At 44.3% G+C, this 16,431-nt stretch overlaps 1 protein-coding gene across 5 annotated transcripts in view; it reads left to right on the forward strand.

Annotated features, from left to right (window-relative positions):
* LOC142806658 (calcitonin gene-related peptide type 1 receptor-like) overlaps positions 1–9,357 on the forward strand; it is a 213,867-nt gene extending 204,510 nt beyond the window's left edge. For 4 of the 5 annotated variants that reach the window (XM_075891284.1, XM_075891286.1, XM_075891287.1 and 1 more), the window contains 5 exons: positions 944–1,029; positions 2,082–2,217; positions 3,466–3,507; positions 5,039–7,654; positions 9,073–9,357. In XM_075891284.1, the coding sequence (XP_075747399.1) occupies positions 944–1,029; positions 2,082–2,217; positions 3,466–3,507; positions 5,039–5,251 (477 nt within the window). In that variant the 3' untranslated portion in view covers positions 5,252–7,654; positions 9,073–9,357. The remainder of the gene's footprint in view (positions 1–943; positions 1,030–2,081; positions 2,218–3,465; positions 3,508–5,038; positions 7,655–9,072) is intronic. The other variant, XM_075891285.1, reaches the window with a different exon arrangement.
* Positions 9,358–16,431: the final 7,074 nt, after the last annotated feature.

Raw genomic sequence — 16,431 nt, forward strand, 5'->3', positions numbered from 1 at the left:
CTCGGATTTTATGCCTAAGGCTGCACAAAGGACTGGTACTCGCTGTAAAGATTTCAGCTTTTTAAATGTCAACCAGAGACAAGTAAGTACAGTGATACCGCACGCAACAATAAAACGAGGTCACAATCCTCTCAAAGGCGTGGCGTAATTAGGGGTGTGCCACGTGCGCAAGCATCCCGTTCTTTTCCTGTGCAGCACAGTTAGGCATTACGGCCTGCAGAAAAATTATTTACACGCGTCTTATTTACCTGACCTCGCACCATCTGAGCACTTGCGTGGCAGTCCAGCTGTCTTCGCCCGTGATGGGGCATTAATAATTATGAGTGTACTTCCCTAACCAATACCGTAGCCAGCTGCGCAGCTAACTTCCTGATGCGAAACAAAATAAGTCAGTGCGGAGCTCAGGCAAGAAGCCTTCGCATCAGCCGTGTTGTGCCCTTTCCGCTACAATGAGCCGGGTGACAGTTTCGATTATACGCATGTATGCTCTTGCATGCCTGACTAGCTCTTCTCCGCTCTTACATCGTTAGGGCCGCTCCATGCAAACTGCGCGCTTGTTGCGGATATACGTGCACTCCGATGAAGCACCATCGCTTGTCGCCCTAACTAAAAATTGAAGAAGTTATTGCCAAGACAGGTTTCGTACGTATGTAAAATAGCGCGCAATACTACAGTGATGGAGTAAACAAGACTAAACCAAGTGTGCGCTATGCCCTGTCCAAGTACGGGTTATTACAATTACGTAATCCAATCAGCTGAAGCTGGTGCAGCGTTCTGCGCAAGTTTCAATTTTTAGTGCGTTTCAATACGAAGATCTACATACATGTGGCTGCGAAAAAAATGCATAATTCGTGATGGGAAAAAAATATATCTGTTTCTCACAAGCGTTGCTCCCGTTGAGGTCGTCGTGTGGTTTGTAATTTTTTTCTTTTCTGTTTTACAGGCGAATTTCATTTTTCTGTGCAACATCATTCGCGTTCTCGTTACCAAGTTGAGAAGCACCCATGCCAACGAGCCAAGCCAATTTCGGTAAGCTGTTATACTCTGCTCAGTTGATGTTTAGGGGCTTTTATTTCTTTTTCTTTGTTTTTCGCGGCAATTCTGTGGCCTTCTTTGTGGCAGCTGTGAGATCACTTAATTCCTTTTTCATCTCGGTCATCTGTGGGTACATTCGCGTTGGCATATTTTTTACGTAAAGTTATATTAGGAAACGATCTATTATAATATGAATATATATCAGCATTCTTGTGTTCGAATGTAGTTATTGTCTGACGTGGTTGAAGGGACGTGACTACTCAATGAATAGTTTAATTATGGTTATACTGCAATTTAAATAAAACACAAAACTAGTCTTGTATTTCCCCACCTTGGTTTTGTTAAGGCAGTCGCAGACTCGCAGGAGACGTGAGCATATGATCTTTTTTTTTTTTAACTGGGAAGATCATTAAGTGAGAAATGGTGTTAGCGTGGCTTTTGTTTGTGATTGTTACATAACTTGGCGCGAATGACTCTGGAGAGGCAACACACCACGCAATAAAGCCTTCAGAATGAAATGAAGAAACGTATACACGTTGATTCGCGTTAGCTTGTTAACCCTAAGCAGAACTATATCATACGTGTGCTTTGCTTTTACTCGGAGCGGAAGCCAAGCTCCATCTACAGCCGCATTCAGTCGATGCGTAGCATTTTCGCAACCCGCAGTGCAAGTAAATAGCGGCAGCGATGAATTGCAATTTCAGAGGTGCCAGATGGTGAAATTAGTAGAAGAATCAACAATAAAACATGCAGAATTCCGGCCTTTTTCGTCTCACTGAAAAGTGGAGTAAATTTCATTGAGCCGCAGTGACATTTTGCCCAAAAGTGGTACCACGGAAGCGAGATGCAGCCGTTATCGTATTTCTCATAAATAAACAAAATGCCACTCGTGGTAAATTTTCATGCGGCCACGGCATTGCTGCCTGTTATGGTAGCACGTTGCTCCTTACGAGGATTTGTCGATTACCCACGGTGGCGGCTTCTAATGAAGTGTTTGTTATTGCTTCCTCTAGTGCCGAATTATTTAATTTCATCACATTGTGCAGGAAAGCCGTACGAGCTGTGCTGGTGCTGTTCCCACTGTTCGGCATGCATTTCCTCATGACTGTGTACCGAAGCCCATCGAATTGTGGTGCTTGGGAAGTCTATCAGTACATCAGCAAAGCGTCAGATGGTCTGCAGGCAAGACGAATATTTCATTACCTATAGAGAGCCGGGGCTCGTCTTTTCTACTTTTATTCCGTCAAGTCCACTTCCTTGTTCAAGCAGTTAGTTAAGACGCCTGAATCATTTAGTAAAGCAAACTTGACCTATGTCAGTTGATCAGAGTAATGAAAAAAAAAAAAGGACAACCTTGATTATCTGGATGGTGAAGTGCGGCTCGTGAAATGTTTCGGTGTTGTTGATTTACCTCGGTGGTCTCAAATTCACCTCAGCTATTGAGCCGAAGCCAATAAATTTAGTCCCGCAAGCGCCAAGCCAATGAGAGAGGTGTGAGTGTGAGGGGAGAGGAGGTGGCAGAGCTCAAACGAAATGTCAGCTATTACTGCCGTTTCAGAGCAAGCATTTCCCATATTGTCATGGGGTCGTGACTTTCACAAAGGCAGCTGTCGGCCTATCCAAGTTGAAACTCTTTATTCCACTTTATTCCACTGTACTTGTGGCCGGGAAACGAAAACTGCAGCAAATTTAAACTCAAATGACATTGGTGTCGGTGAAGAGTGCGTCGGCAATTCGGTAATCTTATCAGGGGCGAGGCGCGTCGGCATTTATACAAGCGCCGTAGAACGTTCCAGCGTTATCGCTGGCGGCATGCGTTTGTTCGAGGATTAACTTCGCTATTCGCATAAGCGCGCTCACGCCCAACAGAGACACGACCTTAAAATAATCTGGTATGCTCTCAGCCATTCTGGCGCAGCTCGCATGAGGCAGGATAAAACACGTGCAATACGCCTGCAACATACAACTTGGAAAGAAGTGTGTATGGCAATATTTAACACTCGGGTCACTTATCAAGGCGATTTGATGCAAGGTTTTGTAAAACATATCAGTATTGATATCCGGAATTCTCGCAATAATTAAGGGTATTCTGGAATGTATTTTTCGATCAACAGTCATGCTTTGCGGCTTGGTGACCACCCGGGGTGTTTCAAGAAAAACATCTTTGAGACCACTCGTGTCTATGCAGGTGGCAAAGTTATCGATAAAAAAGTATGAGGTAAAGACCACCAGGAGTGCGATGGGCCGCTGAAGACCATGTGTTTGAGAACCCCACTCTATGCGCGAGCCTTGCCTTGAATTACCTTTCAAACATCTGAAGTTTTCTACACTTGTGTTGCATTATTTCGCTTCCCACATGTTTTCCTAGGTCGCATACCTGTGTAGGTAACAAAACTGTATACCTGACCTTGGCATTTTCGTTTATTGCAGGGATTTTTTGTCGCCGTCATATTCTGCTACTTCAACGGAGAGGTGAGTGTTGCAACATAATAAAATTTGTAAATGCTTGCGTAGCTGCTAAACATTGCGAATTCGCGCATCAGTCCCTCGTTCCAGCTTGGTAAGCAATGTTCTGCTGCAAGCTCATCTAGAATGTACCGTCGCGTATCACGTTTCCTGTTGTTGTTGTTTTTTTTGTTGTTGTTCTGGTGCGTCAGACTGCCTTATGGACCAACATCTTCCGCACGCATCAATTAGAAGATGCCAACTTAAAACCTCAGTGATAAAGGAAGTCAAATGGCAGAAACAAAAAGCTTAAGGTTTCAATTAGTTTATTGCGAATTCATAAGCTTCGAGCGCACTTGGGGCAAACATTGCACATAGCCTACGGAAATGGAAAATGATAAGTTAGAAAAGTATTTGAAAAACTTAGTCTCAAACTTTTTTACAAAACTATATGGACCACTAGCACATATTTTCCTGAACTTGTTAGTTGAACATTTCAAGTATTATTCGAATAAGTTGTGATGCACACTTTGAAAAAAAAAGCACTGTTCATTACACACTTTTATTGTTTTGTAACTTGTCTTGAAGCAGGTTGTTGGCCTCGTAGGGTAAATTGCCCCACTTCTACACACATTGGTGGTTCTAAAAACGCTGTGAAAGCAAACTAACTACATTAGATTCGTCTATAGTGCCGTGGGGTCGTGACGTTGATGAGGGCAGCAGTCGGCGTGTTGAAGATTAAACTCTCGATTTCATCTGACTTGTGTCCGAAAATTGGCAAGTCAAACTACAGCAATACACCCTGTACACTAGTAGCGGTGACCAGAGCGTCGGCCATCGATAAAACCAGTGTTCTATGAGCTGCATCAGCATTCATTTCTGTAATATCAAATATGTAACTGCTTTCGCTGCTGGCAGCGTAAGCTCTGGAATAAACTAGACTGTTCGCATCTCGCGCGCAATCCTAACGGAATGATCCCAAATAGGTGCGAAGTTTACGAAACATGTCAATGCAATTTGCGCCGACCATTGCAAACAGTCATTCAGAGGGAAATCAAAATGCAGCAATACAATACACGCGGCAATATTTTTCAGCAGTAGATGCTGACTGGTACTCTTCACGGATAGAAGTACGACACGTATTTTTTATTATTACTATTATGACGCCTGCTATAAGTAATTTCTCGTAATAACCACATCACGTTGCTGAAAAATCTACTAGCTAAATGTAACGTTCACTCTGATTGGCAGTTTGAGTCAAACTTTCGCTGATCGACGCTGAAAACGCAAGTACGAGCATTACTTAGCACTGAACTTTCGTGGTTTTTTTTTTTCGGGAATGCTGTACGCACACAGGGCTTACACAAGAGAAGTCGGTTCCCTCTTTCTCGCCCCATCCTTGGTCGTTCCCTACATTATGTACTTAGAGCTTACGTCGTACACGTGCACAAGCGCTCGCAGTCAAATATACACACATCTTTGTGCGTTTCAACTTGAGTAATCTCACGACTTTTCGTTAGCACGAGCCCCCACTTCTCCTTCTCCGTCCACCCGACAGGTGCTGTATCTGCTGCGGCGCTCCTACGGGCGATACCGGTTGCAACGGGGCTTTTCCAGCCGGAGAAGCCACAGCATGGCCATGACCCGCATGTCCGTGTCGACGCACGTCTCTTCCGTCGGCGATTCGCTCAATCCCAACAACGGTTCCGTCAAGAAGTACACGTGCACACGCAACGGCGACACCATAATGGAGGACGAAGTCTGGAACTGACACAGAATCCGCCGCCACCTCGTTCTGGGCGCATCCAAGGAGCGGCACAACTCAACTCAGCATCCCGTATTTCCCGTTCGCACCTCCTTTCGCCCAGTCGGTGTGAAACAAGGCAAACAGTTTAGCCAGGACGGTCGCCCGAAAACGAATGCGTCACTCGTCTTCGGATCAGGGTGGCCCGTTTCTAGTCAACTGTGAAAGTGCTTTTAGCCTGTGTGGGCACCCCTCATGACATCCACGTCGAACTTTCGTTGAACGGTAGACGCATGGTCAATTATAACTAACAACGTATTGACGTCTCTACTTGGAAATTTTATCCCCGGACCTCTTGAACCAGTGGGAGAGAGGCATTTCCGCCTTTGCACAGAGTCGTCCAGAACATACGTTTGTCGTGCAAGCCCTGTGACCGTTTCGAAAGTCGAAGAGGTCGGATACTTCTTGTTATTTATTAATCAACTCGGAGTGCGCATTTCAATGTAATCGCGATTTTGCGCAGTATATATTGCAGAGGGCATTCCCGGCTTTATGTGGCTGTTGAGTGTACATGCCGGCGGTGAGAAGATACCTCCATCTGGGGCAGAAAGTGAGGTGTGCTGCGTCGCGCGCTGGCTTATAAGTGGCCCCGTTGCATCAAGAAGCACTGACCGGCAGATACAACCAGCCCTGACGCACCGATTGTGGCAGCTAGCACAATTAAGAGTACGTGTAGCCATGGTTATGTGCAGAATTATCAGGAATGAGTGTAGGCAGAGCATGCGAGCGTCGTGCGAAAAAAAAAAAGCTTGGCACTAGTCAGCAAACGTGTGTGAGGATGGTCCCGTGCTCCTTTGGACTACATCGCCAAGAACCTGGCTCCACCAGATCATTTCTCTAAGCCCACGCATTTGTACGGATTTTTCATACTTTCTTCGGTGCTAGACCACAGCAATGCAAGAAAGGAAACCGAGCCAGAGACTGCGTGGCGGCCTTCGGAATATGAGGGAGTGAACTCTCTTTTGAGTAAGCTTCGACCCAAACCTTCATCGAAGAAGGAGCGTCGATGAATACGCACCAAACCAGAGCGTCTCATCTTCTTTATGAAGCGAATGCTAGTGCAAGCATTCTATACTCAGAGCAACTAATTTATTTTCCACCAACGTCTGACGTCACGCTCACCTCTCGAGTCATCACTCCCTCTCTCCGTTACTTTCGCCGCACAGCGTTTCCCGCAACAGTAAGTCTCAACGTACTACCCCTATTGAAGCCGAGAATGTAAAAGAAGTCAGACTGGTCAGGATGACGTGTTGTCTAAGGCATGATATAAAAACACTGCAGCTATCAGAAGCGTTGGAAAATGTTCTCGTCCGAGCTCCCACTCGGGAACCTTATGGTGGTTTCGATTATATTTACTGAAACAAACAGTTGATTATAGATGCGTTCATATCAGAGAAATTTCTTTTTTTGTTCGGAGCAAGGTCTTCAGTTCTGAAAGAGGCTCCCGTGGGAAACCCCAAACGTAAACACTTTTCGAATCCAGGATGTTAGTGGTTTCACTCCTTCATTTCACTATAGCCTTCATAATGTTGAATTAATCATTTAGTCTTTGGTGCGCCAATCAAGCTCAACTGAACTTTGTTCCTTACTCGGGCGCAGGAAGGGGGAGTATAAAGCGAGAAAAGGCTGACGAGAATGCTGAATGTGAAAAAAGCTATGGAAAGCATTGTAATCTTTAAGTTTAACGCTTAGGAGAGCACTGCAATAATTATCTTCCCCGCTAACTTACTTGCGATGGGCTTTCTTTCCTCCTTTTAATATTGCAATCGCATGTGGTGATTGAATAATAGCTAACCTTTGTAGTACTTGCCTTGGTTAACATCCTTCCCTAGACTATCTACTATGACCACTATTAGTGTCATGTTTCCTCTAAGGTACGTAGAAATTTCTTTTAATCCCTATTTCAACACTACGAATAATGCGTCGCATACCTGACAGTCTGGCTTCGGAAACTTACCCACAATCTTATATACTGCATCTATCTTCTTTTTATCGTCAGCATGTTTATGTTCCGTAGAAAAGGGCGAGCTGAAGAAACTTCGCCCGAATTGTTTGTCATGCTTTGCAGCTTCCATAACGATCATATATTCATGACCACGTGAAGAGCGCCGTTGGAACTGCATTTTCGGCGATGACAAGTACCTTCAGTGGATACCGAAAACGATTATTGCGTCGTCAAAACAGCCAGTGGTGCTGAACCGAATTATACCACCACTGCATCAGAGGTGCGGGTTGAGTCATCGGGAAGTCAAGCTTCAATGGTGCCGCGAGTGTTGTGTGCAGTGCAGTGCTCGGGTCTGACGTTCAGTTGATGAAGTACCTCGCCGAGCTTCTCCTGATGCTACTGAAGAATGACACATCTCGCTACGGGTAAGCACACTCAGCGCAACGAGGCCTCAGCTTTAAGTTGACGTCACGCAGATGTTTCTGATATATTAGCACAGTAGCAATGCATTGTCATTCGGGCTTCCTTAATATCTGCACAGTAGGATTAGTTTCGGAGAAACTTAGAGGAACTAAAAGCTGGAGAGGCTATATGGGACTATTAACGGCCCAACGAGTAAAGTTTTTTTTTTCCTAGGTGCAATCAAGTCGCGGAAAGGCTAGACTATCAACCCACATAGCTTCACGGAGATATTTTTTTAAAGCACGTGCCCACACGGGCAATTTTTCATGAACAAATTTACTACTATGTACGTGGCAAATACTTACATACCAGGCTGTTTATTTCTCAACATTGATCAATCGTTATGGAGCTTAGGTATTCCGAAACCCTATAAACGTTTTCAGATGTCTTGCTAACGTACAATGCTTCATTTGATTTTATCTGCAAATTAACTGAGACAGTTCGCTCATTCCAAACGGCTACATTTTTTCGGTGGTGTTGAAATGCACTTGTAAATCATTCATTTTTTAGTATTTGATGATTCATGTATAAAACTTCGCCAGAGTTTTTACTAGCATAATAAGGGTTGCAGCGAAAGCACGAAAGTGTTGGATGAAAAGTAAACGAAGGCGAGGAACGGAAGGCAAAGTAGGATAACACGAGCGCTAACTACCAACTGACTGACAGTCAGCGCTCGTGTTGTCCCTCTTTGCCTTCCGTTCACTTTTCTTTCAGCACTTTCAGGCTTGCGCTGCAACCATTACTGTAATTAAATTTAACCCACTATCCCAAATAGCCGTTATTTCTCACTAGTCGTAAACACTAGAGTATGAAAAACAATTTATCGAACAGTTCTGTATGTTACAGCATGACCCAGCTTTTTTTTTTTTTTTGCCATGTGTACAGTGGGGATGAAAAGAAACGCGAATGCGGCAGCTACATTCTCTGTTTTTCCACATTCATCGCCATGTGCTTGTATTCCACGTGGTAATAAAAATATCCCATAGAGCCCTGCATGATGCCATACCCTAACAATCCTTGCATCTTTTTATTGCCACCAAGGCCAGAGCATGATGGAAACAGCGCGTTCCGCTGTTTCCATCATGCCCTGGCATTGGGGGCAATAAAAAGGTGCAAGGATTGTTAGAGATTGCATCATAAAGGGCCAGGTTGTCGAAATTTCCGGAGCCCTTCACTACGGCGTCTCTCATCATCATATGGTAGTTTTGGGACGTTAAACCCCACAAATCAAACAGTGCATCGTAAAGGGCTCGCGTTGCTCGCGTTTGTTTCCATCTCCACTTACAAATACATTTGGGCACGTCTTCTTTTTCAGGAACACTTGACGCCGCACAGTGTGAGCAGTCGATGATATCATTTTTTTCTTCCTTCTTCTCTGCAGGTGCAAGACAGACAGGATCGAAGCCCTTGTGGCGCAATATTCGCGAGAAATTTTTTAGTGATGGACTGAAGGTGGGCCAAAATACTCAAAACTGAAGGAAGTGGAGCCGTACGTAGAGAGACGGACTTCTTCGTTGTGTAAATGTTGTGACTTCAAGCTACAAGCTCTTCGCCTTTACGACGTCAGTGTTCACAATCGAGTCTATTATTATGTGTTATTTATTACATGCCATCGTTCATCAGTGCAATTATATTGTCATTAAATATCGTTACTCATTGTTCAAAAGACTGTGGTCTATAACATACGCGAGTTCCTGAATGACCACTGGTGCCTGAAGCCGTGAGTGAATCAATTTGATTGCTACACTAAAGATACTTATATTACTGACATCTAGTAGTGCATTTCAGTTTGCATTTACATATTCTTACGAGCACTCCTATCTGAAAATGCACGACTTTAGGTTTGGATTGATCTCCATTTTTTTTTTTCAGTTTCGTTCAGCAGGCATGGCATTTACATCCTGCAAAGTGATATAATCGAAACACGCTCAACCAAGTTTCTGGTCACAGCCACAAAACATGTGTCTCTAAGCTTGACAGGAGATTAAAAAAAAAAAACCCGCAGCTTTTGTTGGTTGCACCATCTCCAAATCGTTACCAGGACAAGAGGGGCAAGGGACTTTTTCGCTTCTTTGAGAACATTACTTTTACCCTTTATTCGCGACTGTTCAAATATAAGCGCGACTAAATCAGAGTGAGAGGAAATTCAATCGAAAAGCATACGCATCACTGAGTGTGTAGTAAACAGGGTTCTCGAAAAAAAGATGAAAAACAATTTAATGTGAAGAGCTGCACAATACTATTCCTTATGAACGTGCAAGTCGGCAAGTACTTTGTGATGCGTATCACCTGCGCAATATAAATGGGACACAAGCAGGACAAAACCGCTAGCTTGGAAGTATGAGTGTTTCATTTTTACGTACATTTTTCTCTTGTGGTATAATAATGTCAATCTTTAAAAAAACCTCTGGGTATCCATCATTCTGCGTGAAAAGAAGCGCATCAGTCCTTTAACTATTGACTTTAAACTTTAAATATTGCCAGTGATGCACTGCGTTTGATTGCACATGATCACTCTGCAAACGCGCAGTGATGTCAATATCATGATTAAGGCCATGGGCGCGTTGTTATTAAGAGTGAAGCTCATTTTGGTCTAGGGTGATCCCTCCCTGCGGCGTACCCAGTGTGTCTTCCTTATCACACAATAGGTGGCGCTTTTCTATATAGATGCATGCAAACTGCAGTTTAGTTACGATATACAAGATAGTGCTGTGCTAAGGAGGATTTAAAAAAATTGCTAGAGTGGAAATGACTGCCCAGGAGTGAAGCCGTTCCACTGGCAAGATGGCGGCTGTGGCGGCCATCTTACTGGGGGCACAATAAATTATCACCGTTCAGCGAATAAAAACACAGCGTTTTTCTCGGACGCCCAACAAGCCTAATGTGGAAACTTTTTCTGGTCACATAGTGTTCCAAGTGCGTCTTACAGTTACAACTTTTCCTTAGTGAGCCTCTAATTGGAAGCAAAGTTCTTTGAAGATTCAGTCATCTATACTCGTTTCTGTGTGTTATTTTGTCGGGAACAACAATCTGTTAAGATAGAACTAACGTAGCATTTACATAACATATCAAAGTCACATGATCTTTAAGTGGGCACCATCAGAAAAGAGCATGTTTCCGCCATCTTGGCAGTGGCAAAAGATGGCTTCACTTCTGCTGGCAAGGCATTGCTGGAGCTTCCACTCCATCAATTTCTCTTTAATACTCCTTGTGCTGTACGCACTCTGTGTCGTCATCGCCATTTCTCGTCTAGTTTCCTAGATAGCGCTGCCCCCTAAGAATGTGTGCAAAACGCCGGTTGGGCGAAAGGACACTAGGTGGTGTTGCAGTTATCGCGGCTTTCCAATTGGCTGCTGCGTGGGGGTCCGCCGGCACGCTCGTTACCTATCACTCTCCTGGATCATCCTTGTACATGTCGTATCGCGAGTGCGGCGCCGGACGGATCCCGACACGCTGAGTGTCAAGGACGCCGCTGCGAAACATGCGCAACGAGAAGCGGATCCCGTGCCAAGGAAGCCGCTGGGAAGCGGGCTAAGCGAGAAGCGGACCCCGGATTGCGAGATCGGGAAGCGGCAAGGTGCTCGAAGTTTTGTCAGACGATGTTCTCGGATGATTAACGGTGGAACCGAAAACCTTTCGGAGCTTCGCCCCCCTCCCCTTGCGCTACATTGTGCATGCTGCGCTAATTTTCTACACCTTGTATTACATGTTCATTGATGACTTTATTAGCGAGCAAAAAAAGCTGTGGTCCGTGCACACCTCTTACATAACGTGGATAAAATGGATTTAAGGAATGCTTTATCAGCCTGAGATAATTCGCAGTGATGACGTAATTTTTCATAACTACACTTTTTTTGTCATAAAACCAACACAGGTGTGATCTGATATTTTTTTAGAATGCAAATGATAGTTCGTCTCATTTAAAAAGTTAGCTGTAAGGGTGGATACTTTCGGGGATATATGCGGTAGAAATTAAGGTAAATAGCTCAAACAACATATTTTTATACGGAATTATCCTAATGCTCAATGTCCCTTTTAAATGTTTTTTTACTACCTCTACTATTACCATTGTGTTCGTGTCACATGTGTAGCTCTTAGTGACAGGTATAATGTATAACAGTTCTACTTGCGTGGTAAGGTGAGAGTGACAGCTTGGTTAGCTACCGCATAGAATTACCCAGTTTAATTATATTTATAACAATCCTGTCACGGTACGTCTGCAAATTAGTTGCTTTGGGTATTCGCTATTTTAAAGCTTGCACTGATCGTCCACATGGGAAGCCAGCTCAAGGAAGCTCGATGTCACACTGTTGTTCAATGTAATGTTTCTTTTTTTTTTCTTGCATCAGCCTATTTTCTGTTTTTCGTTTATAATTATTGACCAGCCCGAAACTAAAAAAAAACATCTGTAATTGCTGTAATAGCTGCAAGTACTTTCGAGAAGAAATAATTAGCTCAACTGCGTCATACAAACGGACAGAAAACATCCAAAATACAAAGCAGACGTCGATTCGTTTCAAAGAGTGGCGGTGCCCCGAACACTCAATTTGGAAAACTCGCCAAAAAACGTGCTGCGGTGTATCCCTAAGATAAAAAAAAAATAGTACTGTCGATGCTTCGGAAATCTGTAGCTTCCGGCAACACGCGCAGCGTTTAGGAAGGGGAAGAATAGGAGATAACGATGAACACGCTACGTTATTATGCACTTTACACCCGCATTCAATATCAGTGCCCATGCATGCATTCGCTCGGAGGATTTCAAGCTGGACGGTTGTGCCCTCGCGATCCCCAACTTCAGCGTAGCTCCCGCCGACTGGTTCGCCCTCCGCGGTCTCCTGATGCCGTGCAGCTCTCGCATTGTGGCACCCCGCCCTTGGACTGCTTCGACCGGATCCCCACTTTCCTATCTCCTTCTTTTTTCCTCTCGTTGGCTGGCGGCTTCTTATCCGTCTATTTTCCTTCTATTCTTTTTATCCCTCCCTCCTTCTCCCTATATCTTTTATTCCCCATATCCCATTCCTCTGCTGACCTGTTGAGGTGTCCTCGTAAGGAGAGACAGTTACGGGTCGGCACCTTTCTTTTCTTTTCTTCTGATATAACCACAATCTCTCTCTCTCTCTCTCTCTCCCATGCATGCAATGCATAAATAGCGGCAGATGCATGCTCTCAGACGGGAGTGTCACATATAGAGACTGGTCGATGCCGAGCTGTTACTTCGCTCGGCTTTACCTTATGTTCGCGAGGGCGAACTTTTGTTTTCATGTTACACGACTGTAATTTCTCTCTTCATGCGCGACAACACCGTTCTTCACTCTCTGTAACTTTCTTTCGGTGAATTAGTGTGTGCAGTCAACTCGTGCGGTAAAGGACGAGCCTCTTTAGAGTTGCAGTAGAACCAAAAGGCGGGCGAGCGGGAACTTGTTCATCGTGGGTAGTGCGCGATTTGAAAACACAACAAAAAGGAACTGGACTAGCGCTGCTTTAAAAATTGAAAATTTATTTGAAAGAATGCATATGTATATACAGAAAACCATGCGCCGCAGAAGAATACACCCGATCGATGAAACAGATTTCTTGTTCTGATAATGTAACAGATGGCTGCCCACACACTTCGCCATGTGGTATGCCTCAGCTATGTCGCGTGTACGTTGATTGTGATGGCGATCGAGGTCTGCGCAAAAGAAGGCGTGCAACCGCAATCACTGCGATGGCTGGTGAGGCCAGACGAAACCCCGTCCTTCAAAGAATTGTCATGCTCTTGCAGCCTGACATTGACACATCTGGTAGTCTGCCTCATGGTAGACCCTGCCGCAAGTGCAAGGTATTTTATATACTACGAGAAATCTTCACAGTTTCTTGGACACAAATGAATTGTCATGGACGGTTTATACTGATCAGAACGTTACTGGGGTAGTCATTACTTCCAATAAATAAGTAATAAAACATTGGTATTCTTAGAAATATGTCCGTGGTTCTCGCCGCGGTAGTCTACTGACTAAGGTACTCGGCTGCTGACACATAGGTCGCGGGATCGAATCACGGCTGCGGCGGCTGGATTTTCAATGGAGGTGACAATGTTGTAGGCCCGTGAGCTCAGATTTGGGCGTACGTTAAAGAACCCCAGGTGGCCAAAATTTTCGGAGCCCACTACTGCAGCGCCTCTCATAATCACATGGTGGTTTTGAGACGTTTAACCCCACATATCAATCAATCAAATCGGAAATATCTCTATGGTGCGGAACAACGCCAACTCTGTTTCACATTGCGTGGGAGTGCACATTACAAGATGAAAAATACCATAACATGAACAACACAGAGCAACAATAGGATGCACTACTAATTCATTTGGCTTTTGAGGAGCATGTTTGGCCGGTCCAAAGTGCAGAGATGATGGCAAGGGCCAGTTGAACCCGGAGATACGAGATCCGACTGATTGCGATGCCCAAACTGATGTGATAATTAAGTTTTGTTCTTTCTCTACCTCTCTTTAGCACGTTTCTCAAGTATTCAGAAAATATTTTGACAGAGGCTGATTGTCAGTTCACCACGTTAATGTTATAATTCTGAACCATGCCTTTTCTTGGGAAAGATAAGATCAGCGTCTAAGATGCTCGGGCAAACATTCGTATGGTGCACCCCTCGTGTTTTTAATCGCGTTGCCATGTCGATAGATGAGAAACAGTGTTACGGCATGCTAGACCAAAACATAATCTCTAGTTTTCAAGATTGATAACTACCCAAAATCGGTACATAAAGAAAGGGGCTGGCAATAAATATGAATGTTATCCAACCTACTGAACCTGCTGTTACGTGATGAAGTTTTCACAATTATACGTACCTTCAGTTGTCTTGATAAATGTCGGTATTGTCGCAATAATTTGTCTCGTTTCTGCGCTTGTATCTTTCCTGCGCGTTTGCGCTGTATCACTGAGTAATTTTCGCACAATGTAGTAAGACAACAACGATGACCCACGCGTACAGATATAAGCCAAGAATTTCTTCTAGCGCGAAGTCGAACGCACCCAGCAATGCCGATGTGGGCCTTCGATCATCATGATAAGCTGTTCAGAGGCAATTTCAGTACATTCTTAAGAGTGATGCTCTTATTTCAGTGAACGGAAACTATCATCATCATGGATCAGCATGCCTCCTCTTGTCGTTTCCTCCTCTAAGTTTTATGCTTCCCTCCCAAAATGCGTGCGCCGGTTTCTCCAGCGTGCCCTGTAAGAACCACAATGGTGCAGAGAAGACATCGTGTACAAGGAAAGAAAGAAATATAGAGGCAGAAAGACAGTTGGTCTTCATGAAAGAGGAAATTTCGCATGGGGAGGCGAGATTACAACGCGCGTACCGGGAAGAGCATCTTGACCAACCGGCTGTCCAGGCATGCTTAAAGGACATAACGTAGCCTAGCATAGCAAGAGATTAGAAAAGAGAATTGAGGGTTAAAAAGACATGGGTGAGGGTCTGGAGGAAGGAAGAGAGTAAGGCATAATATATCAAGCATGAAAAAGGGAGAAATACAGATAAATAGTTACGGTAAAAAGAGAGAGAGAATCTAGAGAAAAAAATGAGAAAGAAAGAAAAAAATTAAAAATATGTAAGCAGAAAACACCAAAATAGTCAGGAGAAAATAGAAAAAAAGAAAAAAACACACGAGAAGACAGCGAAAAATAGAAGGTAAAGAGGTAGAGCGAATAAGAAAATAGAAGTAAACACGGACATGAAAGGCATAAAAAACACATTAAATGAAAACAAAGAAACTGAGGAACAAAGAAGGACGAAAATGAAAAGAAAGAAAGGCAGCCGAGCTCTGAACTTGCTACATGTTTGGTACTCGTAGGCCGAAGATGGATGGACGAAGAAACTTGAGTCCTGAGAAACGCTAGCGCGAAAATGGCTTGGTTTACAGTGAAGTATTAGATGGCTTGGCTCTGGCTGATTGCGTCGGTAGATGAAAGCCGCCAAGAGCAATTTTCTGTGTCCCTCGCCGCCGCTGATGCCTCGTCCACAAGTGAGGCGATGCTCGGCGGCAGCACGGATATGTGGCGTTCGCTCGGAGGGAGAACAGTGGGAACAAAAGGAGCGACGATGCACACACATGCGCGAATGGGCAAAAAGAAGACGTGATGACGCTGCCACAGAACGTGCTTCCCAGTAGTGGAACAGCTTCTTTTTGTTGTTGTTGTTGTTGTTGTTGTTGTTGTTGTTGTTGTTGTTGTTGTTGTTGTTGTTGTTGTTGTTGTTGTTGTTGTTGTTGTTGTTGTTGTTGTTGTTGTTGTTGTTGCTGCTGTTGTTGTTGTTGTTAGTGGTGGTGGTAAGTTGCTGCTTGTAGTGGTGGTGGTGGTTGTGGTGGTGGTGGTAGGTGGTGGTGGTGCTGGTGGTGATGCGGCTGCTGCTTCTGCTGCTGCTGTTAGTGGTGGTGGTAGTGGCGGTGTTGGTTTTCTTTTTGACTGTTGTTCTTTTGTTGTTAGAGCAGCCTCATTTTTTCGTAGGGCTTCACATCTCCGATAATTTTTGTTATTGTTATTCATTTTATATTTGTGATTGTTCGCTTCTTCCTGCTGGAGTGCTTTCAGACGTTAATGTGCGAGCGTTGCGTTATGCAGAGCCAGATTATCGATCGCCATTGTACGTTTCTCAGTGCATACTTTCCTTACTCGTAAGAAGGCAATCTACGACATGCTATTCCGAGCCACGGAGGCGGAATCACACAGCCTAAGCTGCTTACGCGTTCTTT

The sequence above is a fragment of the Rhipicephalus microplus genome, chromosome 1 (assembly GCF_043290135.1).
Source record: "Rhipicephalus microplus isolate Deutch F79 chromosome 1, USDA_Rmic, whole genome shotgun sequence".
NCBI classification, from domain to species: Eukaryota; Metazoa; Arthropoda; class Arachnida; order Ixodida; family Ixodidae; genus Rhipicephalus; species Rhipicephalus microplus.